The sequence below is a fragment of the Elephantulus edwardii genome, unplaced genomic scaffold, assembly GCF_000299155.1.
Source record: "Elephantulus edwardii isolate Elephantulus edwardi_28Jun2011 unplaced genomic scaffold, EleEdw1.0 scaffold00048, whole genome shotgun sequence".
Classification (NCBI taxonomy): Eukaryota; Metazoa; Chordata; class Mammalia; order Macroscelidea; family Macroscelididae; genus Elephantulus; species Elephantulus edwardii.
Genome location: NW_006399798.1, coordinates 2,173,580 through 2,198,508, shown reverse-complemented (window position 1 = coordinate 2,198,508; position 24,929 = coordinate 2,173,580). Strand labels below are relative to the sequence as shown.

The following is a 24,929-nucleotide window of genomic DNA, read 5'->3' as shown; positions in this document are numbered from 1 at the left end:
TGTGAGGGAGCCCTTTGGGGAGGTCGCTCTTGTGACCTGTTTGACAAGCTCCCATGCTGAGTCCTTTATCTGCAGGCAGCTACAGGTTGAGCAGAGGGCTGCAGTGATGGGCGAGTGAGAGGACGGTGGTCAGTGCAGCCAGGGCCTGTCCACCCTCCTGACACAGGGCTGGCATCCTAGGGCTGCTGTCCCAGGGCCTGTCTGTCTGCCTACCCAGCGCAGGGCTCCGGACATCCCATGTTTTCTCTTCACTTTTGCAGGAGAAACCGCTCTTACAGATCTCTGCCTACTGCAGTGCCACCTGGGATGCCGCTGACCACAGTGACAGCGTGACAAAGAGCTTTGAGAAGTGTCTCATTGAAGCTGTGAGCTCAGCCTGCCAGGTAACTGATAGTCTGTCTGATAAATGTTTGTATCTGTTGAGTAAAGACAGACTGTACGGACAGAGGGGTCTGTGAAGTGGGCACCTGGCCTGCTGGGAGGGTCCTGGAACCTGGTACTTGTCCCCTGTCTTTAAAACAGTGCTCAGTTTGATGCACAAGGTGGCTGATGTCAGGACTGGTTGGTCTGGGGACAGAATTTCCAACTTCTGTATGAGGAACCAGGCTCAGCCCCCGGCCGGTGCATCCTAGGTGTGGCCACCACAGGTCGGGTTGGGAGGCTGGTGATGCTGAATGGATTTCAGCAGAGCTTCTAGGGTGGATGAGGAGGAAAGTCTGCTGATCTGAAAAGCAGCCAGTGGAAACAGCTGGATCCCGGTGGCCAGGACCTGTTACAGGAAGAGTGCAGGAGCAAGCAGGGCTGTGTTGTGCTCGGGGCCACTGAGGGAGCGGGCAGCTGACAACCGCTGGCTGTTACGTTGTTGTTAAGCCTGTCCTGTTGGCCCTGACTTAAATAGTCTTGAGTATGACACATCCTCACCACCTCTGCTGTGCTGAAGCCGCTGCTGTAGTCTCCGTCTGGCTCGTTGAGGGGTTTCATCCCTTTCACGGACCCTCTACTGTTCCAAGCATGATGTCCTTCTCCAGGACTGGCCCCAGCTGAGAACATGCCCAGAGCCTGTGAGATGAAGTGAGGCTGGCTGTTACAGGCAGTGTGAAGCGCTCCCACTCCCATGCAGCCTTGAATCAAATGCCTCTGCACGCAGCTCAGAAAAGGTGCCCGTTACCCTTGCTGCTTTTCTCATCTGCAGACATGTGCGCAGCATGCTGCGAGGATTTATAAAGTGCACACTGTTCTCTGTTACCAGGAGAACGAGCCATTATGTGGGATGCAGGTGTGCGTTAGTCGATAGGCTCTTTTGAGGTTTGGGAAAACGATTTAGTGGATTTCAGAGATCGCCTTGGGTGTTGCTGCAGTGATATGAAGCTGCACTGCAACCAATGTTGCACCACAGGGGCAGGCTGGGCGATCCCTCCTGTGTGATTTACTGCCTATGGAAACCTGCTGTGGTCTGCTCTGACTTGACGGCAACAACGACAAAAATCATTTGGGAACAAACCAGTGAAAACTCATTACATTCCTTCTCTTGGTTTCTGATAGGCTCAGACCAGCATCCTTGATAGGCTGACTGTCCATGACCAGCGGAAATTCGGCACCTTAGTGTCTGCGGTGGTCACCAAGTCCTGGCCACTCAGTGATGGAGTGCCTGTGAGCGGCCTGGACGAGGTTTTAACACACTTGCTCACGGGGCCTGACGTCAAGGAGCTCTTCAAGTTGTATGGTGTGTGAGGGCGGGATGGGCTCCATCGTCTGGCCTCTGCACTGGGCCAGGCCCTGGCCTGGGGGGCGGAGTGAGAGCATGCTGGAATACAGGGGGAGCAGATGGGAGGAGGGTGCAGGAAGGTTCAGGGTGTCCTGCACAGTGAGTATCCAGCAGTCCCGGCAGCCACCATGGAATGGCCGCTCTGTCCCTGCTTCTGTGTGGACTTTGGGGTCACCTCTGTGCGGCTGAGAGCGGCTCCATCAGGCTTTCCGAGCTGTGATATTTTTCCCTCCAAGTATTTTTTAAATTTTGATTTGAGTGCTGATGGCCTAGTGGCAAGAAGCTGCGCTACAATCCCAAAGGTATGCGGTTTGAATCCACCAGCTGCTCTGCGGGAGAAGGACGGGCAATCTCCTCCCGTGCAATTAACTGCGCTGAAAACCCACAGAGGGTCAGCTTTGGGTCACTTCTGACTCGATGGTACGAAACAACAAACAACAACTTAATAAAAATAGACTGAGTTTTTCCCCCCCAGATAATTATTCATACACATATCATTTTACAGTTCCAATACCCACAGTGTAACCATACTTTTCTCCCTTCCGTGGGCTTCCAGGTCCTTTCTTGCGGGGTGCTGCTGGGGGGGTTTGGGCAGTCCCCCTGCCATGCCATCACTGCCTCTGAAAACCAGCTGGAGGCCGAGCTGTAGGGCAGCTCCAACTCACCAGCACACAGGATACACCATTCACTGGGGGAAACTCCGAGTAGCTCATCTACACATACTTGAAAATTCTGTCCTCTGTTGATCCCAAATTCACATTCTGTATTTTGAGGAAGACTAACCCACCTGTTTCTTAAACTTCTCATCTTCACAAAATTGTAGTAAAATGTTAAAAACGTAAGCCTCCCCCACCCAGAGCCTCACTTCTCACTAATATCTGATCTATCAGTGGTGATATTTTGAATCTTAATATTACCACCTCACCCTGTGGACTTTTTGTTTGTGTGATTTTTTTACTATTAGTAGCAGAGCCGTCAACACTTTTAAGAGTCAGTCATACTTGAGAACCAGTTTAGAAATCTATTCTAACCATTTTATTTCTCTGGAACCACTGTTGGTTCCAAATGTCTTAAGTTGGGTTCTGTAGAGAAGCACACTAAAGAAGGGGGGAGGGAGAGAGAAAAGGAGGTCTCAGAGAAATGGCCCATGTTTGTACAGAGGCAAGTCTGAAGTCCGTAGGTCAGACCTCAAGACACAGGCAGTGTCTCAGGCTGACTCCAGGGGCTGGTGTGTCTCAGGTTCTTGATGGGAAGCAGGGTCAGAGACAGCAGGCCATCAGTCTGTGTCTGCAGACTATGAACCAGTTAGCCAGATGAGAATCTGACAGAAAGTCTCTATCATTTTACTAGAGTTCAAGCACACAGGTGCCGCACAGGCCATGCCCCTGAGCAGACCTCCCCTTAATCAGCTAAGGCTAATCGTATCCTTACAGATCCATGTGTTAACATCACAGAGGTTAGAATTTACTACATATATAATACTTACATTGTGCAGAGGATCACGGCCACGTTTACACGCAGTACTAACTGTGACATAGACATTAAAGACAATCGTGTGTCATTGAAGAAAGACACTCAGCGTGGCAGTGGTTTCTGAGTGCATCTCAGGGCTGAAAGCTTGAGCTTTGCAAGTGACTTGTACGTTTAGAAATATTACTTGCTCATTTTGTAGGAAAACTGGGACAGAAGGGAGAGAAAGCTATTGAAAATGTATAGACTTCAATGAAATGAAGCAGGAAAGAAGTGGGAACCATGGTGTTAACTGTGTTCTTACCCTGCTTAGGAATGGATGAGAAAATGTTAGCCAATATCACAGAGGACAGCCGGCAGCTGCTGGACACTGCCAACTCCGTGTGGACAGAAGTTGTTGGTGACCTCCTACAAGGAAGACTTACAGTTGGACAGATGGAGCTGATCCTGAAGCACAAGAATCAGTTTCTTGACATTTGGCAGATACGTGAGTGTCCTAGTGGTAGCGGAGGAGGAGGAAGCTCACGTGTTTCTGTGTGTGTGCACATGTGTGTGAATGTTCATATCTGCTTGTCAGTAAGTTGACAATAGTTTATAATTCTCAGGAACCCCATGGGGAAGAGGTTTCAATCTGGGGTTGGCCAAGTGGCCCCACAGGTCACCCTCCCTGTCCACACCCTTCTAGCAGTGAAGCTGGTGTGTGGACAGGGGTGAGGGGAAGAGTGAGTGGCAAGGGAGGAAAGTATGTTTGCTGACCAATGGCGTTACCTGTTTCTTGATTTCCCAGAGAGAAAAAGCATTTCATCCCAGGAGAGACAGCACGATGTGGAGGCTGTACTGGAGTGGAGACTCACTGAACTCCGGTTTCTAAAGAGAGAGAAGCAATCTGTTGGTAGTCTCTTAAGCTTGTGTGAGAAGGTGCAACACCTGGTGAAAGGTAGGGTTCTAAGAAAGAACACGGAGGGCTCAGGGGAGCAGGGTGGAGGCGCCTGTGATGTGTTAGCCTGTTGGAGGGCAGCTGCCACTTCTCATGCCTGCACTCTGCCACATCCTCCTTGCTAGGGGACCAGTGCCGCCTCTTTGCAGTAATTATCTTTGCAGTAGCATTTACCTCCCTCTCTATGCAACATGCTTGACTGTTTTTGGTTCTTCAGGTCAAAGCAGTACCCATTGTGAGAATAAGGGTTTAGATGTTTATTTTCCCATCTCTGTCTCTTTCTGTCACACATCCCCCACTTTTCCTCTCCATTGACAACTATCATAATTTTGGGTTGATCACTTGTCATGGTTAGATTACCATGTCTGTGAAGACCCGGTGTTCACAATGGGGACATGAGGTTAGGTTAGGTTTCTTGTACGACTTTGTTTTCTCTAGAATTAGAATTCTTTCTATTTATATTTTGTTTTCTATGTATTTGTTCCTAATTAAATCCTTAAATGGACAATTTAAAGGCCTGAATATTCTTTTAAGACAGCTGGTGTGATCTTTCAGAACTCTGTCCATCCTGGGCTGGGCACAGCCCTCCTCATCCTCCCTTCATTCCCTAGGGTGGTCCTCTCTCCTGTGACCCCTGACTGCTGGATAGAACAGATGCTCTATCACTTTTCCGAAAAAGGGCCTAATATGTATGTCTGAAAAGGTCATACTAAGTTGATAGCTTGGCTAGGTATAGAATTATACCTCTTACCTACAAATCCTTTTAGAAACCCTTTTCCTTCAGAAGATTGACTGTATTGCTCTATTACTTCTACAGATATTCTAGTAAGAAGCCAGATGCAACGCTAACTACTGATCGATTTTTCCTCTACATGTTCTTAGGCTCCTTTTTGTCGCCTGTATTCTGAATTTTTTGCACTTGTTTTCTTCTTATTTTGAGTTACACGATACCAGCAAGTGAAGTCCTTCCTCAGCTTGTCTGTCCACGTCACTGACGTACACTCCCTGGTCATGCTCTGAGTGCCCTCCAGGCTGGTGGCTCATAATTTGATGCAATACCAGACAGTCTTTGGCTGCTATTCCTGAGAGTTTTCAATGGTCCTTTATTTCAGAAGTGAATGACCAGTCCAGTTTTCTGCTCTGTCTTAGTCTGCAAGTTTTGCTGAAACTCGTCCATTATGTACTGTGACCCTGCTGGTATCTGAAATACCAGTGGTATCGCAGCAACACGTAAGCCACCAGAGTATGACAAGCCAACATGCTTAAGAGACACAGTGGCTGCAGCAGTGAACTTACGCACAGCAGATATCATCAGGCCGACATATGATCGAGGATTGGGAGCATTTTGCTTTGTTGTACGTAGGATTGCTATGTTGTTATTAGGTGCCATCAAGTTAAGTATGATTGCTAGGGACCTTATGAAAAGATCTGAACCCTGTTCTAGCCTCAGACACACTTGAGCCTATTGCTGAAGTCACTGTCCACCTCGCTGATGGTCTTCGTCTCTTGTCATGCTGCCGCCTTTCCAAGTATGATGTTCCACGCCGAGGAGTAGCCTATCCTAGCAACATGCCCAAAGGATGCGAGACAAGGTTTTAGCATCTTTGCCTCCAAGGAGCACTCTGGCTGCACTATTTCCAAGAATATTCTCTGTTTGATCTCTTGGTAGTCCATGAGATATTCAGCACTCTTCTCCAACACCACAGCTCAAAGGTATCAATTCTTCTGTCTTCCTTATTCACTGTCCAGCTCTCAGGCCTGAATCTCTAGCATACCATAGCCTGAATCAGGCACACCTTGGTTTTCAAACTAACATCATTGCTCCTCAGTAATTTGGAGCGGTCCCTAGCTGCAGACTTTCCTAGTGCAATATCTCCTGATCTCCTGACTGCTGGCATCAGGTATTTTTTTTTTTAAATTTTTTTTGCATCAGGTATTTTGATTGAGCGTCCAAGGAATATGAAGTCGTTGACAGCATCACTGTTTTCTCCATCAGTTGTGATGTTCCCTGTAGGTTGGTTCACTGGTGAGAATTTTTGTTTTCTTGATGTGGAGGTGCTGTATTCTTTGATCATTTGCATCAAGCACTTCAAGTTCTCACTTTTCAGTGAGAAGGTGGTGTCATTAGCATAATGACGGTTACTGATGAGGCTTCCTCCTATCCTGATATCACATTCTTCTTCAGAGAATGCAGCTTCTTGGATAATTTGCTCTGAGTTGGAGCCAATTCAGTGGCTCTCACAAAAATTAAAATTCTGACATTTCCTAGTGAGATACCATGGCAGATAACTATTTTCTATCCATTGGGCTGGCATTACGTGGGTCTTTCCAGTTCAAAAAATCCAAGTCCTCAAGTTCTGGGAAGTTCTCTTGCATTACCTCATTGAGTATTTTCTCTCTCGTTTTCTGTACTCTGTCATTCACTGGAATATTTGATCTCTCAGATATTTATTAAATTAAACACTGTAATTATTTTCTCCTGTTTCTTATCTTTTTATTTCTTGCTGTTTTCTTCCTGAGCTGTTTCTCACAAGTGCTGCTTGAGGACTTGCCTCACCTTGAACAGTCGACCTTCCTGTTGAGTGTGCCGTTCTGAGTTCTTATGTGTATATAATGGATAAACTCCCTGACATCAGGTTCATTCCAATTCTTAGTGACCCTCCTGTAGGATTCTGAGGCTGTAAGCACTCAGGAGGAGACTGCCTGTTTTTCTCTTGCCACGTCTCCCCGGATCCAGACTCTGCAGAGTTCACAGCCTAGGTTAGCTATGGACCACAGCACAGCGCCCCTTTCCCAGAGTGCACCTTCTTTCTCTCTCCCTCCCTCCCTCCCTCCCTCCCTTCCTTCCTTCCTTCCTACAGATTCTTCTTTATTTGGTCATGCAGAGTGCTCCTTCTTATGCTAACCTGTTCTTGCTCATGGCTGCAGTGTCTTTCTGAGATTATTGCTGATATTTTTAGAGACTTTCTTTTTCTTGAATAATTTGCTGTTTCTTCTAAGTTGCCTTTACCTCTTAGCTTGCTTTCTAAGTCCCTTTTCCTGTTAAGGACTTGGCTCATCTGCTGGAAATTCTTGTTTTTTATACCAAGAATGGGGCCTCAGAACCATCCTGAGAGAAGAGCTCAGGGTTTGGACTCACCAGCTGACGGTTCCACCCTCAGGGTGACAGCCTCTCCCTGCTCGTGGGTTTGTCCCTTTAGAACTATTGTGCTGATCAGATTCCCCAGGAAACTCTTCTGACCCTGCAGGATGGTAGAGAGAAACTTGGCTGCCAGATTCTAAGGGCCCAAAGGGAGCTTTTCTCTGCTGAGATTCGCATCATTAATAAGCAGAGTCATTTAGGGCGAACACCTGCTTCCCTACCACCATGCTCCGTCCTCCTTCCCTCCTGTGTCTGAAGTCTTCCTCGTCCTTCTTCCTTATTATCTTGTTGCTTCCCAAGAAAAGATCCTGTGAATGCCTTTATTCTGTGACCAACCCTCTGTTCTACTGACCAGAAAATAGACCCCAGAGTAGGGAAAAGGAATTAACATGTGACACAGAACTGAGCCTGTTGTTGTTGTTGTTGTTGTATACTGTCCAGTTGGAACTCACCCATAGCTGACCTTCCAGCAGGGAATTGATTGCCTATCTTTCTCCTGTCAAGCAGCTGGTGGATTTGAACCATTTGCCTGTGAACGTTGACAGAGCGATTCCTTACCACTGTGCAACCAGAGCTCTACAGAATTGAAGCTGAAATGGAATATTCAAGAACCTTCTCCATTGACTTTCAGTTCTGTCCTCCTTCCTTTATCCCACTTCTTCCCAGGGTCTGGTCACCAGGACAGCCATGTTCGCTTTCAGGGAATTCAAAGCTAGTGGTCTGGTTGGCTATCCCATCCTTGGATGTGCTGGGTCTATAAATGTTCTGTCCGTAGTGGGATTTGGTTCCATGAGGGGGAATGCATTTCCAGGAAAACTGTGCTCTTTCCCCAGAAGTGACCAAGTTTTGTTTTGTTTTTTTTTTAATCATAAGAGACTTTATAACCAAACCCAAGAGGCAAGGGAATGATCTGGGGATTTCTGGTAAGGAAAAAAGGCTGGCAACTGTGTTCGCATCATTCTCCTTAGAGAGGTGATGAAAAGCTGTTCTGCGGAGGAAGAATGCTGTGATGTAGTGTCCGGAACACTGATGTCTGACCTTGTCTTCTGGTTTCAACAGTGGACTTTGGAGAGATTGTGCATAAACACAGGGAAGTCCTCAGCGATAGGAGGTTGTGTGAGGTTGTGACAGTGAGATTGCCTACATGCTCAGACGCAGAGCTCAGGACTCACTACAAGCTGAGCCCCGAGGTCCAGGAGATGGCGGAAAAGGCAGACAGGCTGCGGGACAGTCACCTCTTCCAGATGTTCTGGGAAGAAGCTGCAGAGGCGCTGAGGGAGGAGGAGGAGGAGGAGGACGACTCAGAAGAGCAGACAATCCTGCTTGAAGACCTGTACTATTTTTTGTATCAACCTTGCTATAAACAGTTCACCAGACTCTATGAGAACCTGAAGTCAGGAGATGTTACCTTGGAAGAAATGGATATTGTCTTCAAGGACTTTGTCAATAAATACACTGAGCTCACCTCGGAGCTCCAGGTCATGTGCTCTGTGGACATCAATGACCGGAAGTGCTGGATCCCGGAGCGTGTGGAGCAGATACAGGAGTACCATCACCTGCATCTGGCTGCTAATGCGGCCAAGGTTATTATGAAGGTCAAGGAGAACCTGGGCCTGGCTGGCGACTTCACTGTTCTTCACACTTTGTTAAATGTGGTAAGTTTCCAACAATGACTCCTGGGGTTGAGTGGGATCCCAGCACAATGTCCCGAGGCCCACAGGTTTCCTGGCTTTTCAGAGGAAGACATGATGAGTCAGAAGGCCCTTCACCATTCCCACTTAGCTCACCATTCCCACTTAGCTCACCATTCCCACTTAGCTCACCATTCCCGCTTAGCTCACCATTCCCGCTTAGCTCGCTCTTTGTGCCTCCATGTGCCATAGGCTCTGTTTTTTTCCTTGTGTTTGTGAATAGTGTTACTGCTCTTTAGCTGGTGAGTTTGACAGTCAAGAGTTTGGAAGGGGTGGTCACCCTCTTTTTGCAGACAGATATTTGCAGAGTAATAATAATATATTTCATGGGCCTGGAAAAACCTATAGGGCCGACCCCTGGGCCTGGGAAAGCCTGTGGTGAGGCCGACCCCTGGGCCTGGGAAAGCCTGTGGTGAGGCCGACCCCTGGGCCTGGGAAAGCCTGTGGTGAGGCCGACCCCGTGGGCCTGGGAAAGCCTGTGGTGAGGCCGACCACTGGGCTTGGAGAAGCTTGCAGGACAGTCCCCATGGCTCAGTCCTGCTGGGTTGCTCTGGGTCCAGGTCAGTTCCAGGGCACACAGCAACAACATACCCCTGGGCTGTTATGAGAAAGCTTGAAAGCACACAATTAGGAGCCACACACACTCAGGTCTGAGTAAGTCATGGCTCTGAGCCTTGACGTCTGCATCTACCAAACAGGGTGAGCTGTGCGGCGGACCTGGCAGGGCAGTTGTGGGGATTCAATTTTTAAATCCATGCAAAATTCTCAGGCAAAGCATAGGATGCTGAGGACAAGTGTTCCTGGGTGGGCAAGAGCCAGGGTGGTGTTAGGTCCTCACCCTGTCTTGGCGGGCATAAATGATGCAGTTGGCTGGTGACAAAGGTTGGAGGTTCGGGCCCACCCAGAGGTGCCTCTTGAGAGCAGGCTCTTGATGGGACAGCTCTGCACACCCTGTGGGTGCGGGTCTGTCCTGGTGCTCGTGGGACTGACTCAACTCAACAGCTTTCCTTGACTCACCGACCAGTTCAAGGTGAACAACATCTTCTTTTTGTTTGCCTGTTACTGTACCAGCTACACACCCACACGATGTTCAGAGAGGGAGGGAGCCCTTGGTGGCCTCGCTGCTTGGTGGCCTGCTGGCTGCAGCCTGCCAGGTGTCTGCTGGTGGTCCACAGCAAAGCCTTGTCTTGCAGACTGAAGACTTTGAGAGCATTCGCCACGAGAAGATGAGTCAGATTAGCCAGGGGCTTATCCGTGCCAAGAAGATGGTTGAGGACATCCAAGGTGGGCGCTGCCAGTGCCTGGAGGAGCTGTCCCAGAGGAAGGAGTTCGTTAACTGGGTCCAGGAGGCCCTTGGAGGTAAGATGAGCGCCAGCCGCTGCCCAGGTGTCTGCGGATGGTTCTGTGGGTGGTCTCTCAGTGGCCGCGTGGCACGGAGGGCTGTTGTGCAGTGCGTGACTCACTGCTTGCCCACGTGGGATTTCTGTCAGGACAGCACCGCTCACGTCTTGTGCGAGGATCACTGCCTTTGCCCTTGACCCCCACTCATGCTGTGGACGCTCAGTCTGCCTTAGTGGACGAGGCAAGCTCTCGGCCACGCACAGATTTCACTGCACGTCCTCAGTGAGACAGTCTGTCTATGGACGTGGAGGGCAGAGGAGAGGAGGGGAGGTGCAGAAGTCGAGGTGCTGCATCTGCAGGTGCAGAAGCTGAGGGCAGTCTGCTGGGGTGGAGGGGAGGAGTTCTGCTCACTTTAATCCACATCTTTTGATAGCAGAGCCCAAAGAACACGTCACTGAGTTCTTGCACAGAAAAACATCCACTCATCTCCTCTCGGCCTCCGTTTCATTGTGTGAAGCACAGGTGCTGCGCCCGGGGCGGGGTTTTTATTTAGTGAAGGCCGGCTGTTGGCTCGCTGTGTGGACACAGGCAGCCAATGGAAGGGGCCGTGGACACTCACCGAGAACAGACAGATGCTTGGTCGGCCCAGTGTACGTCAGTCAGTCTCGACATGCTGACTTCGTTTCTTTTCTCCCCTAGACTTCAACGAGCTGAAGGTGTTTGTGGACCTGGCCTCCATCTCGGCTGGTGAGAACGACATTGACGTGGACCGCGTGGCCTACTTCCACGATGCAGTGCAGGGCTACGCCTCTCTGTTGTACAAGCTGGACAGAAAGGCAGGCTTTGAGGAGTTCATGGGCCACCTGGGAGAGCTGTGGAAGGCTCTAGAAAAGGACCCACACTTGCCCAATAAGCTGGTAAGCTCTATTTCTGACCCCAAGCAGGGTACATAGGACAGAGCCTGGCTCACAGCACAGCCAGATGGTGACACCAAGGTCAACACATGCCCTCTGTGCAGCTGCCCATCCAGGGGACCATTTAACAAACAAAAGGAAACCATACCTCTGCCCTCGAGCTGGCTCGAGCTCTGCACAGGTTCCTGGGACTGTAAACCTTTTGTTGTTATTGTCGTCTGTATCTGCCTGTGGGGGCGTGCTGGTTACCCCTTATTCTGTATAGTCTCTCCCTTCATCTTAAAGGGAGTAGATGGCTTGGATTGGAACCCATGACCTTTCTATTAGCAGCCCTCTGCCCAATCCACTGGGCCAGTAGTGAATACAGATGTTGGTGATTGCTTCTGTACAAAACTTCTGGGGTGGGGGTGGGGGCGACAGAAAGGAGGTGTGTTAGGATGTTACCAGCCCTATTCTCTGAATGGTGGGCATTTGTTATTTTATTCAACAAAACCTCACTGCCTTCTGGGAGCCAGTTCACAGCTCCTGGTTTTCAGGAGGATATAATCTGCATGGGAAGAGATTACCTATCTTTCTCCCATGAGGCTGCCGGAGGATTTGAACCACCAGAGAAGCGTAACCTCGTGTCCTTGTTCTGGTGTTTGTCATGTGTTCCACAATCAACATGCTGGTTTTTTATCGTGTAAAGGAAGTAGCGCTCTGGCCCAGGGCCTGGTCAGCAAATTCCGCCAGGCCTCCCGGCAGCCCATGGGTGAGTGAGGAGACCGGGAGGGACACATGGGTGCTGGCACTTTCTCTGATGGAAGCTCAAAGCCAAAGGAGAGTCCTACTGTCCTTCTCCTAACTCCTCTGAGGGCACTTAGAGAACACCCGAGGCCATTTGGGACTTGAGGCCCCACAGCGCTGGGTCAGGTTCTGCTCCGTGAAGGTTTCTTCCTGAGGACCGCATAGACTGGTGGCCGCTGTGGGGAGAGCAGGCTTCACTACATCTGTCCGTCCTTCTCCATGTCCGTAAGCGTGCTGAGTGCCCTCCTAGGCCAGTGGGACTGGTCAGCAGCCCCTTACAGAACAGCAGTGCCACAGGACAAGAGTCCTAGGCTGGCCGTGAGCATGTAAGAGTGGCCCTTCATGCAGCTGTGGGCGTGGGTTGAGGAAGACTCCCACAGGGGCAGTGCACAGCTGAGGCCTAGCTGGGGAAGGGGTTCTCCCCAGAAACTCTGAGGAGTGGATGAGGACCACCAGGGGCAGAGAAAGACCACGGCCCATTCTCTCACCGTCTGTCCCCACAGAGAGATTCTGCCAGGAGCCTGGACTGGCTGAAAACAGTGAAGGAGAGTCATGGGTCTGTGGAGCTCTCCTCCCTGTCCCTGGCAACAGCCATCAACGAGAAGGGCATCTATGTCATCCAGGCTCCGCAAGGTGGCCACGTGGTGAGCGAGAGCAGGTCCCGAGGGGTGGGGGGAGTTCAGGTCCCAGGAGGTGGGGAAGAGCAGGCCCCATGGGGTGAGGGGAGCACAGGTCCCGTGGGGTGGGGGTAGTGCAGGTCCCTCGGGATGGGGGAGCTCAGGTCCCAGGGGGAGGGGTAGAGCAGGTCCCGCGGGGTGGGGGAGCTCAGGTCCTGCCAGGTAGAGGAGTTCAGGTCCCGTGGGGTGGGGGAGTTCAGGTCCCAGGGGGTGGGAGGAGCTCAGGTCCTGTGGGGTGGGGGAGAGCAGGTCCCGCAGGGTGGGGGGAGAGCAGGTCCCAGCAGCCTGCTGCACCCAGCTTGCACCCTCTCGGCCGCCAGGAATTGATGCCTAACCTCTTGCTGCAGGCCTCCCCGCACTCGGTCCTCCGCTTGCTCCTCCCTGAGAGCCAGGGCCCCCAGCAGGTGCGAGAGTGCTCCCTGGAGGAGCTAAGGGAGCTTCTGAACAAGCTCATGCTCATGTCCGGCAAGAAAGACCAGCACAGCACTGAGGTGGAGGTGTTCTCCGAGGTGAGAAGAGTCCGTCTGGGGCTGGCACTGGGGGTGCTCAGAGGGCCAGGGTTTGGATTTGCCCCTAAGGGGCCCCTGGGGACAGAGCGAGTGAGGGTGATGAATGCACGCTGCCCCTGTCGCGTCTTCAGGACCAACGTGCAGGCTGACTGGACGGAGGCTGCATCTTTGCTTGCGGTCACCCAGGGCACTGAGGGAAGAAGGGAACCACACCCTTGATGTTTTGTTAGGGTGGCCGTGCACACCACCGGGAGGCCTGCTGGCTCAAAGCCGCCCTCACAGCCCATCTTTGCAGCCACTGTGGGACCCAGCTCCTCAGAGTCAGTCTTTCCGTGCTCCCACCATGCTGTCTTCCTCTGGGGACTGGCCTGCATCCAGCAGCCCTGAGTATCTGAGGTGAAGCCTCCCAGCCTCTGGGGGCACTCCGGCTGCGCCTCTCCCATGTCAGATTTGTTTGTTTTCTGGCAGTCCGTGCAATAGCCAAAATTCTTTGCCAATGCACAATTCAGCAGTATCAGTTCTAAAGGGAGCTCTGGTGGCCACGTGGCAGGAAGCTGTGCTGCAATCCCGAAGGCATGCAGTTCAAGGCCACCAGCTCTCCAGGAGAAGGATGGGCAATCTACTCCCATGTGATTAACTGCCCATAAAAACCTGCTGGAGGGTCAGATATGGGTCGGTTCCCACACTACTGTACACAACAACAACAATAACAACTACAACATTTTTTTTAAAAAATTATTTTAACTTTGATTTTTATTTTAACTGTGATTTTAATGAAAGTTTACAGCAAAGTTGGATTTCCATTCATTTGTTGTTACACATTGCTCATTAGCTGACTTTCACATGCATCTTGAAAATCCCATGGCTCGGGTCAGGCGCGTCTTAGTCTCTGAGCTGACTTCCCTGCTCCTTAGCACTCTGAAGAGGCCCTTGGCAGTGGGATGTAGTGTGTTTCTGTGTTCTGTCTGCTCTGTAACCGCAGCCTCCTGGTTCCGCTTCTCACAGGTGTTTTCCAACGTGCAGAGGCTTGTTGAGTCCTTTCTAAACCTCTACTCTGCTGGGAACCTGCTGTTCAGGAACTGGATAGTGGAGGTGTACTGCTCCCCCAGGAACGATGTTTCCATCCGCATGGACTTCAACCTGGAGCCAGTGGGCCAGCTCCGGGGCACTGGGGCGGTGGCCGAGCTGCTGGAAGCTCTCTGCAGGCAGATGGAGCATTTCCTGGAGCTCTGGAAGGACTTCGTGGCACAGAAGCGAGCCCAGCACTTCTACCTCAACTTCTACACGGCCGAGCAGCTGGTCTACCTGAGCACGGAGCTCGTGGAGGCCCAGCCCAGCCAGGCTGCCCTGGTGATGCTGTCCTTCATCAAAGCTGATTGCACTCCGAAAGACGTGGCAGAGGCTGCCCGCAGGGCCGGCGGAGAGGCCAGCAGAGCGCGTGAGCAGAGGGTGACGGCAGAATTCCTGCCATCTGAGCTCAGCCTGGTGGACAAGCTGAAGGCCATCACGGAGCAGTCCATGGTGTGCATGAATGCCTTCCTGCCCCAGTGCCTGGACCTGGATGCCCTTGGCCAGTGTCTGGCCCAGCTGGCCTTGATGAGCGGGAGCCCCGTGGAGCGGCACCTGCCCAGAAGCTTACAGGTTGGCCAACCCAATCTGGTGGTCTGTGGCCACTCAGAGGTGCTGCTGGCCGCCCTGGTCATCTACATGCAGGCTCCCGGGCAGCCCCTGCCCACCTACGATGAGGTGCTGCTCTGCACCCCAGCAACCACGTTTGAGGAAGTAGCTCTACTCCTGCGTCGCTGCCTCACCCCAGGCTCCCGGGGCCGCAAGGTCTACAGCCTGTTGAATGCTGACCAGCTGGGCTATGAGGTGGGCTGCCAGGCAGAGGACCTCTTCCACCAGCTGTGTCTGCAGCGCCACCCCGAGGACTACCAGCTCGTCCTGGTCTGTGACAGTGACCGTGAACACTGCTACCTGCCCTCGGCCTTCAGCCAGTACCGAGTCCCCGTCACCCCGCAGGCCTCTCTAGAGGACATCCAGACCTACCTGGCCAGTCACTTTCAGGTCCCTCTGCAGATCCCGTCGGCAGCTGCGGAGTTCAAGGACCGGATGAGCGTCGGGGTGGTGGTCTCACAGACAGCCAGTGTTGGTAAGAGCACTGAGGTGGCCCTGAGCCATGGGGTGCCCCTGGGTCAGTGCGGGTACCCTGTCCCCACACGCTGCTCTCTGGGAGAGGTGACTTGGTCTGAGGATACTACCAGGATCTGAAATTAAGTCATCCCCACTAGTAATGACTTTACCTCAGTACTACATTCTGTCTGTATGAAAAACCCAGACTCCACCTTTGCATGTTTTTGCTGTCAGTTAGGCTTAGATTGGTTAAGTGTTCTGCTGTCAAATGAAAGGAGGGGAGTCTGAGCTCAGCAGACCCACGGGAGGAACATGAGACCATGTACTTCCTTAGAAGCTGTAGCCTTCAAACCCTCCTGGGCGGCCCTGACATGTCCTGCAGGTCACCGTGCTGGTAACTGACTTGGTGACAGCGAGTTTGTTTCTGTAATACTGGGGCTCACGGTGAGAGCAAGGAGACAAGGCAGCAGTGGCTAGGAATTGTTAAGACTCGGCTGGTGCACCCTCACTGAGGTGGTGCTGTGTCCATTTGTGTCTGTCCTGCTGGGGTGAATGAACCCTCCCAGCCGCGGGCAAGCCACATCACATGAACATCACCACTGAGGTGTTCTCTCGTTCACCAGTGAACTCGTGCTCAGCCGGCTGGCGTGGTATCGTAAATGCCATCCTGAGCTCTCTACTGTCATTTGATCCTTCTGGGTTCTCTTAGCTTGGTCCTCTGCCATTGGCCCTGATTTCCACATGTCACCTTTACAGGAAAATCTCTGTATGTGAAGAGACTGCATCAAAAACTCCAGAGGAAATTTTCTGAGGAAAATGTTCCTCTCAATGTCATCAGACTGATGGATCCCCAAGTGAATGAGAGCCAGGTCCTGGGTGCCCTCCTGCCGTTCCTGCGCAGAAAGCACCGGGCCCGGCCTGCCGTGTTCCACCTGGATGTAGCCGCCTCAGTAAGTGATACACCTGTCAGGAAAGATGCAGCCCTTCACCCCAACATGCCTCCCTAAAGTTTACAGAATTTCCTTTCTTTGGGTACCCAAAGGAACACAAGGGGGTAACGAACATAGTGTTCCCCATAGTGGATGAACTGCTAGCCAAAAGGTTGATGGTTTGAATCCACCAGCTGCTATAAGGAAAAAAGGGGATGTACACTGTTTCTGTTAAGATTTCCAGCCTTGCGTATCTGCTGGAGGGTCACTGTGCGTCGAGGCTGACATGATGGCATAGGGTTTCGGTTTGACGTGTACCGAAGATTCATGTCCTCCTAGAGAACTTAATAGGAGGGTCTTTTGGATTGAGGGGCTGGTCTTCAGTGTGTGACTATCTTAAAATCATGGGTCTTATACCAATGTTCATAGCAGCATTACTCACCATCGTAAGAATGTGGAAACAGCCCAAATGTCCAACCACAAATGAATGGATTGAGACATTATGGTACATTCACACAATGGAATACTATGCAGCATGCAGGAATAGTAACTTTGTAAATTATTACCTAACTTGGGAGGGACTGGAGTGCATTATGCTGAGTGAACTAACTCAGTCCCACAAGGATAAATATTGTATAAGACTGTTATTGTAGAATGAGTATAAGGATCCAGGTGGGAGAGGCTGGGAGCAGAGGGATGTGGATGTGCAGGGGAAAGAGGGGATTAATCATTGGGTTGTACAATTTGATAGGTGGGGGGGTGAGGGAAATTGAATTTGTTTGAATTTGTATTAGAATTTTGTAAATTAGTAAAAAAAAAAAAAATCCCGGGTTTGTGTCTTTAGGTACAGTCTGGAATTTGGGAATTTCTTTTCAAACTCCTGGTTTTACAATATCTAATGGATGTCAACGGGAAAATGTGGCTTCGGAATCAATGCCATCTGTATATTGTTGAAATCCTGGAGGAGAATCCGGCCCTGCCAAAACGACCTTCAAAACTGGTATGTTCCGAGGAGGCTTGGTTCCACTGTGTTTTCGTTCCTCCAGGTCTTACTGGAGTGGGGGAGCCAGTGAGTGGGATTTCTCCCACTTGGGAAGGAAAGTTCAGTCTTGAAACGTCACAGTTCAGGCTGCAGAAAACGAAACAGTCTGTTCATTAACTGTGCCGTGAGCTTGCCTGTCGGCACTGAGTCTCCTGCTCTGTCCGGGTGAAATCCCAGCTGCTCTTGGCAGTGAACTCTAGAGAAGGGTTATCCTCTGACTGCCAGCTGAGACGGGAAGGTTTAGTCTTACTGATTTCTTGATGAACGGGACACTTACACAAGCATGCATGCTTAGTGGGTGGACTGCCCTGAAGGCTAGTGGGTTGGAAGGTCATTTCCTAGGAGAGATGGAGCTGCAGCTCCTGCAGGGCGGGGGTGTGAGGCCTCCGGAGAGGGGTCACAGGAAGGGCCACACTTGGGGTTTTCCCTTTCAACTTCAGTGAGCACAGAAGCCTTCTTAGGAAATTTGGTCGTAACTGGTTTGTTTCATGTCTCTCTTCTGCAGGGTGCCCGCGCCCCACAATTTGGTTTTCTTGACATCTTCCCAAAGGTCACATGCAGGTCTCCAAAGGAGGTGATGGACATAGGTCTGCACCCTGCCCACAGCCCCGGAGACCCCGGCATGGACCCTACCGAGTTCCGCAGTGAGACCTTCCAGAGACCGTACCAGTATTTAAAACGATTCTATCAAAACCAAAACCTAGACATGTTTCAGTACCAAGAAGGTGTTGTCGAAGACACCCCAGAAGAGTGCCTCCAGCACCTCCTGATTTACTGTGGGGTGATCAACCCTTCGTGGTCAGAGCTCCGGAATTTTGCTCGCTTCCTGAATTACCAGCTTAGGGACTGTGAGGCCTCTGTGTTCTGTAATCCTGCATTTACCGCAGACACGCTCAGGGGCTTCAAGAACTTTGTGGTTACCTTCATGATCTTTATGGCAAGAGACTTTGCAACCCCAACCCTGAACACCTCTGACCAGAGCCCAGGGAAGCCTATGGTCACCATGGACGGGGTCAGGGAGGAGGATCTGGCCCCTTTCACTCTGCGGAAGAGATGGGAGTCAGAGCCCCACCCCTACGTTTTCTTCAATAGTGATCACATATCCATGACGTTCATTGGCTTCCATTTCCAGCCGAACAATAATGACGGTGTTGACGCCATCAATCCCCTGAGTGGGAAGGTGATTAAGAAGGACGTCATGCGGACAGACCTGTACAATGGGCTCCTGCTCCAGCGGGTCCCCTTTAACATTGACTTTGACCAGCTGCCCAGAGGTGATAAACTGGAAAGGCTGTGCATGGCCTTAGGAATCCAGTGGGCCATTGACCCTGATGAGACCTACGAGCTCACAACGGACAACATGCTGAAGATCCTGGCCATTGAGATGCGCTTCCGGTGCGGGATCCCCGTGGTCATCATGGGAGAAACCGGCTGTGGGAAAACACGGCTCATTAAATTCCTTAGCGACCTGCGGCGTGGGGGTGTTGAGGCAGAAACCTTTCACCTGGTCAAGGTCCACGGAGGCACCACGGCGGACATGATCTACTCCAGAGTCCGGGAAGCCGAGAGCATTGCTCTCTTCAATAAGCACCAGCACCACCTCGACACCATCCTGTTCTTTGATGAAGCCAACACCACAGAAGCCATCAGCTGTATCAAGGAAGTTCTGTGTGACCACACGGTGAACGGCAAGCCTCTGGCTAAGGACTGTGGGCTGCACATCATCGCCGCCTGCAACCCTTACCGCAAGCACTCGCGGGAGATGATCTGCCGGCTGGAGGCTGCGGGGTTGGGGTACAGAGTGAGCGCAGAGGAGACCACCGAGAAGCTTGGCTCCATTCCTCTGCGCCAGCTGGTCTATCGAGTCCATGCCCTGCCACCCAGCCTCATCCCACTTGTGTGGGACTTTGGACAACTGAATGATGTCACTGAAAAGATCTACATCCAGCAGATTGTCCAGAGACTCGTTGACTCGCTGGAGATGGAGCCAGCCGAGACTCGTCTGATCACGGAAGTGCTCTCTGCCTCTCAGGGCTTCATGCGGAAAAGAGAAAATGAGTGCAGCTTTGTCAGCCTCCGGGACGTGGAGCGCTGTGTGAAAGTCTTCACGTGGTTTCATGAGCACCGTGAAATGCTGTCACAGCTGCCTTGGTCAAATGTCCTAAAGCACCAGTGGGTGAGAGATCCTGTCGTCTGCTATCTGGTGCAGGCCATCGGGGTGTGTTACCATGCCTCTCTAGAGAAGAAAGAATCGTATCGCAAAGCCATCTGCAAGTACCTTCCGAAACCCTATGATGACAGTAAGGTCATCCTGAATGTGATCACTCAGACACAGGATCTTTTCCTGAATGGCGTGTCTCTGAGGCAGACCATCGCCAAGAACTTGGCCCTGAAGGAGAATGTCTTTATGATGACCATCTGCATCGAGCTGAGGATCCCTCTCTTCCTAGTGGGCAAGCCTGGCAGCTCCAAATCTCTCGCCAAGACCATCGTGGCTGACGCCATGCAGGGCCCGGCGTCCTGCTCCGAGCTCTTCCGGAACCTGAAGCAGGCCCACCTGGTGTCCTTCCAGTGCAGCCCGCACTCGACCCCGCAGGGCATCATCGGGACTTTCCGGCAGTGCGCACGCTTCCAGCAGGACAAGGACCTGCAGCAGTACGTGTCTGTCGTGGTGCTGGATGAGGTCGGGCTGGCCGAAGACTCGCCCAAGATGCCCCTGAAGACGCTGCACCCGCTGCTGGAAGACGGCTGCATTGAGGATGACCCCAGCCCCCATAAGAAGGTCGGCTTCATAAGCATTTCTAACTGGGCCTTGGACCCCGCCAAGATGAACCGGGGCATTTTTGTGTCACGTGGCAGTCCCAACCAGGTAGAGCTCATCGAGAGCGCCAAGGGCATTTGCCACTCAGACACCTTAGTCCATGACAGAGTCCAAGGGTACTTTGCCCCTTTCGCCAAAGCCTATGAGGCTGTGTGCAAGAACCAAGACAAGGAATTCTTCGGGCTCCGCGACTACTACAGCCTCATCAAAATGGTCTTCGCTGCCGCCCGTGCTTCCAGCGGGAAGCCCTCCCCGCGAGACATCACCCAGGCCATCCTGCGGAACTTCAGTGGCAAGGACAACCTCGACACCATGGGCCTTTTCCTGGCCCACCTGCCCGAGGCCAGGTGCTCGGAGGACATCAGCACCCTGCAGCTGATCCAGGAGAACATTTACAGACGCCGCCCGCAGGGCTCCGGTGGGGAGGCCGACGAGGCCGACTGCCGCTACCTGCTGGTGCTCACCCAGAACTACGCCGCCCTGCAGATCCTCCAGCAGAAGTTCTTCACCGAGGACCAGCAGCCAGAGGTCATCTTCGGCTCCAGTTTCCCCAAGGACCAAGAGTACACCCAAGTGTGCCGGAATATCAACCGCGTGAAGATCTGCATGGAGGCCGGCAAGATGGTGGTCCTCCTCAACCTGCGAAGCCTCTACGAGAGCCTGTACGACGCGCTCAACCAGTACTACGTCTACCTGGGCGGCCAGAAGTACGTGGACCTGGGCCTGGGCACCCACCGTGTCAAGTGCAGGGTTCACCCCGACTTCCGCCTGATCGTCATTGAGGAGAAAGAGGTTGTGTACACACACTTTCCCATTCCCCTCATCAACCGGCTGGAGAAGCAGTATCTGGACATCAACACGGTGTTGGAGAAGTGGCAGAAAAACATTGTGGAAGAGCTCAAGGCGTGGGTGGAGAAATTCGTGCGTGTGAAAGACCCGTTCCAGACGACACAGAGGTACAACCCAGCCAGCGTCTTCATCGGCTACCACTCGGACACGTGTGCCTCTGTGGTGCTTCAGGTCACCGAAAGGCTGGGCTCCGGGGACTCGCCCGGAAACGGCTACCAAGGGTCACTGCAGGAGGCGCAGGCGGTGCTGCTGGGCTGTGCCACGCCGGACGCGGTGGTGCGCCTGGGCGCGTCCGCGCTGGGGACCTTCGTGGCGCAGTCGCTGGCCAAGCAGTATTACGAGCTGCAGCAGCACAACTCCTTCGCTGACTTCCTCCAGGCCCAGCTGCGCGCGGTGGAGCCGGGACGCCACGCCACCTTCACAGAGGTCAGCCCCACTGCTTCCTCTATTCCGTTTCAGTCAAGTGTCAGAAATCCCTGGGGACCCAGAACTCAGAGTTCCTGTTGAGACTTTTCCAATGACTGACTGAGGTGCTTGGCTCTTCTGCGCGTTACGTTAGTGGACGCCGCACTCTTCATGGTTTAACTTCCTGCCCAGTGGCTGCTTCTGCAGCCCTGGTGCCCCAGTGGGTAGGGAGTGAGGCTTCAAGCCCCAAGGCAGTGCCTGGCTGGTGGTTCAGATCTGCCAGCGGGTCAGAGGTGGACAATGGAGACGGATAGCCGTGCAAACGTGCTGCAGGCCAGCTAGGAGTCCAGGCCAACGTGCTGATGGCGAGGTGATTGGTCTGTACAGTGCTTGGCTACAGTGTGCAGACAGTGTACACACAGTGCACAGTGTACAGACAGCACGTATATCAGCAGACGGCCTACAGGGCACACACTGAGCTGAGAGCACTGCAGATGGGACAGCCCACAAGCGCTGCTCTTGGCCGTAACCAACATTCAGTGTGTTTGAGCCCAGGGACAGGCTGCCGCCATCCCTAGGGAAGTGCTTTGCCCAGAAGGATGAGAGAACAGGTGGGGTTGTACCTTCCTCTGGGAGATGCCCCTGAGCTGAGCTGAGCTGCAAAGGGTGGTGGAGAGGGCAGTGGGGCCGAGGGCCTCACCTAACCAAAGGCCATGAGGGGACACGAGGCGGGAGGTGCAGGACATCAGAAAAGAGTGGAGGAACTCAAAGTTAAGGCTGTGAGTGCTGAGAGCTGAGGTGTCGCGGCTGGCCTGGTGGAGGGCTGTGTCTGCTGCCCTAGTGGTTCGGTTTCCACCGTCCAGAGAGGAGGGACTGGGGGGTGTTTGTGTTTGCTGGGCCTTGCTGCCAGGGAGAGAAGTGACAGCAAGTTTGGTGAAAGTCTGACAGGCAGTTGGGGGGGCTGCTGTACCATCTGACGTGGAGGAGGGGGCCACACTTGGCAGGGCTTTCTAACTGGTTCCATCTGGGAGCGGGGGGTGAGGGATCAAAGGCTGATTCCTTGGAGTCTCGTGTTGAGGACCAGTGCTGTGGTTAGGTAAGATGGAGGCAGCCCAGGCATGATCACATTCGGGAACGCAGTGGTAAATTTCCCTTGGGGTATGTTTTGATGCCTGGGATGTGTGATTGGACACAGGCGTCCTGCAGCTGGATGTAGGATTCTGAGCTCTGACCCAGGGCTTGGGTGGGGAACTATCGGTGTGGTGACGGCACAGCAGACACGTGGGCAGACTGGGCACTGACGGCTAACCCCACAGGGCGGAGGCCGCGAGGGCTACAGGCAGGGGACGGCATCTGGGTGCGGAGCGGCTGGTAGCTGCGTGCTGCCGCTTCCACGCTGTGTGGGGTCCAGACGCTTGCCGTTCTGGGCCGCTGGCACACAGCTGGCACACAGCTGCCTGTCCGGGGTGACACACCACCCTCACGGGACTCCCTTCATTCCCCGACTTTGCAGATCACCACTTTCTCCAGACTGCTCACCAGCCATGACTGTGGGGTTTTAGAATCTGAGGTGGCCGGCCAGGCTCCGCGGCCCACCATCCTGTCGCTGCAACAGTTTGACACAGAGTACTCATTCCTCAAGGGCATCAGGTGAGGCTCCCACCTCCTGAGCTCTCGTGGCTGGGTGGATAGTGATGCTGCCAACCCAGAGGCAGGCAGTTTGAATCCACGAGCAGCTCCTCTGGAGAAAGCCTAGCACTCGCCTCCCGTGCAGTTCCCAGCCTCAGAAATCTCACAGGAGGGTCAGTGCTGAAGGGTCCCAGCCCACTGGCAATGCGGTTTCTGAGTATGGCTGGAATCCCTGGTGCGACACACAGTTGTGTGTACTTGATCGCTAACCACCTCAGGTGGTTCTGGTCCACACGAGGTGCTGCAGAGGCGAGGCCTGGTAGTCTGCTCGTCAGAGCCTTGGGGAACACACGCCTGCCCCGATGTACAGGGTCGTCATGGTTCAGGGTCACTCCAGGACAGCGGGTGACTGGTGAGATAGCCACTGTGGTGTCACCAGGAGTGGCCGGCGAGCCGCGGGCAGATGTGAAGGACAGGGGTGCCCTCCTCCCCCTGTGCGTCCTCTGAGCTCCTTTCCCCACACACTTCCCTCTTTGGCCTCAATGCTGCCTATCTCCTCGGGGAGTCCCGTTACCCTTTTCTAATGCAGAGAATTCACGTGGACAGTTTCATGTCTTTTTTCAGAAACTGCCTCGCCAGCCCAGCCAGCCGTAAAATCCTCATTATTCAGACAGACTATGAAGACACGCCTCACGGTGCTCAGCTCATTGCCTCAGCCAAGTAGGTTTCTGTCTTTTTTCTGGGACCTACTTAGGGACCCCAGATTCACCCAGAAGTGCCTGAGAATCCCTTCCCCGAGAAGAGCGATGTATGCTAAATAGAAAACAAAAACCCTGCCCTCCCTTCTTCTGTTTTCAAACCTGGATTAAAAAAACAGAAAGTTAAGCTTTTCTGAAAAGTTACAGCTAAGAACAATACCATAGTAGTTAATGGCAAAAAGTGTAAATATATTACAAGTATTCAACGTATTCGTAGGTTAGAGAGTATATCCTTGAAGCCTCTGTTTGCAGAGTGTTCTTGGAGCCGTCACTCTGAAGTACACACCTTGCTCTCACTGCAGCTTCAGGGGTACCTGTGGTGTGGAAGTGGTTTTCCTTGTTTCATGGGTTTTCGGAGCACGGCTGGTCCTCCTCCACCCCCTTTCTGTCGTGGCTTGGGTGTTGGGACTGATCAGATCCCAGTGGGGACACGGTGGTTGGTGGCAGGGTGAAGGAAGAGCACTGCCCACAGGACACCAGGTCCTGAAATGACTCTTTGTAATGGCATCAGTGCGAGGCATATAAGAGAGGTGTTCTAGGTGATGAAGGATGGTCCCCCCAGAGCAGAGGGGCACAGCCAGTCTGAGCCCACGGGATGAAGACTCTCACTCGTCTCTGACAGAAGATAAAGATTGTGCAGATGTGAAGTTTATTTAGACCGAGTGTGAGAAGGGCGTGTTGGCTGTCCCAGTTCTCAGCGTGGATCATGTTGACTTGTTTTGAACTAGGCATTCTGCTGTAAATGAAATCAACAAGATGCAGGGAAAGAACAGCTGTGTCTTGGTCTACTTCCTCACCAAGCTGTCCCGGATGGGAAGTGGAGCATCCTACGTGGGATTCCACGGAGGTACGACCAGAGTAACAGCAAAGCCAGGAACCTCGGTGAAATCTGCATTACTTAGAACGCTCCCCTTGCGATGCAAATAGAAAACTAAAATCGTAATCTCAATCTTTTTAGGTACAACTGTGTTTCTTACCACTACTTACTGCAAACCCGTGCTACAGCTTCCAGGGGAGAAGATGCGACCCTCCCCTGACCCCTCAGCCCAGCCTCCTCCACAGCGTTCATGCGGAAGCTGGTTCTGAATTAAAGGAAGTGACTTGTCCAGGGCACCGGGACAGAGTTGGCGA

At 52.5% G+C, this 24,929-nt stretch overlaps 1 protein-coding gene across 1 annotated transcript in view; it reads left to right on the top strand.

Moving 5' to 3' along the window:
- The window catches only part of RNF213 (ring finger protein 213), a 107,094-nt gene that overhangs the window by 30,962 nt on the left and 51,203 nt on the right, over nucleotides 1–24,929 (top strand). Inside the window, exons 18-33 of the mRNA XM_006886327.1 lie at nucleotides 261–383; nucleotides 1,543–1,723; nucleotides 3,549–3,726; nucleotides 4,027–4,172; nucleotides 8,374–8,969; nucleotides 10,199–10,364; nucleotides 11,046–11,263; nucleotides 12,550–12,690; nucleotides 13,071–13,232; nucleotides 14,238–15,384; nucleotides 16,122–16,315; nucleotides 17,139–17,294; nucleotides 17,842–21,432; nucleotides 22,925–23,061; nucleotides 23,665–23,760; nucleotides 24,527–24,645. Of these exons, the coding sequence (XP_006886389.1) occupies nucleotides 261–383; nucleotides 1,543–1,723; nucleotides 3,549–3,726; nucleotides 4,027–4,172; nucleotides 8,374–8,969; nucleotides 10,199–10,364; nucleotides 11,046–11,263; nucleotides 12,550–12,690; nucleotides 13,071–13,232; nucleotides 14,238–15,384; nucleotides 16,122–16,315; nucleotides 17,139–17,294; nucleotides 17,842–21,432; nucleotides 22,925–23,061; nucleotides 23,665–23,760; nucleotides 24,527–24,645 (7,351 nt within the window). The remainder of the gene's footprint in view (nucleotides 1–260; nucleotides 384–1,542; nucleotides 1,724–3,548; nucleotides 3,727–4,026; nucleotides 4,173–8,373; nucleotides 8,970–10,198; nucleotides 10,365–11,045; nucleotides 11,264–12,549; nucleotides 12,691–13,070; nucleotides 13,233–14,237; nucleotides 15,385–16,121; nucleotides 16,316–17,138; nucleotides 17,295–17,841; nucleotides 21,433–22,924; nucleotides 23,062–23,664; nucleotides 23,761–24,526; nucleotides 24,646–24,929) is intronic.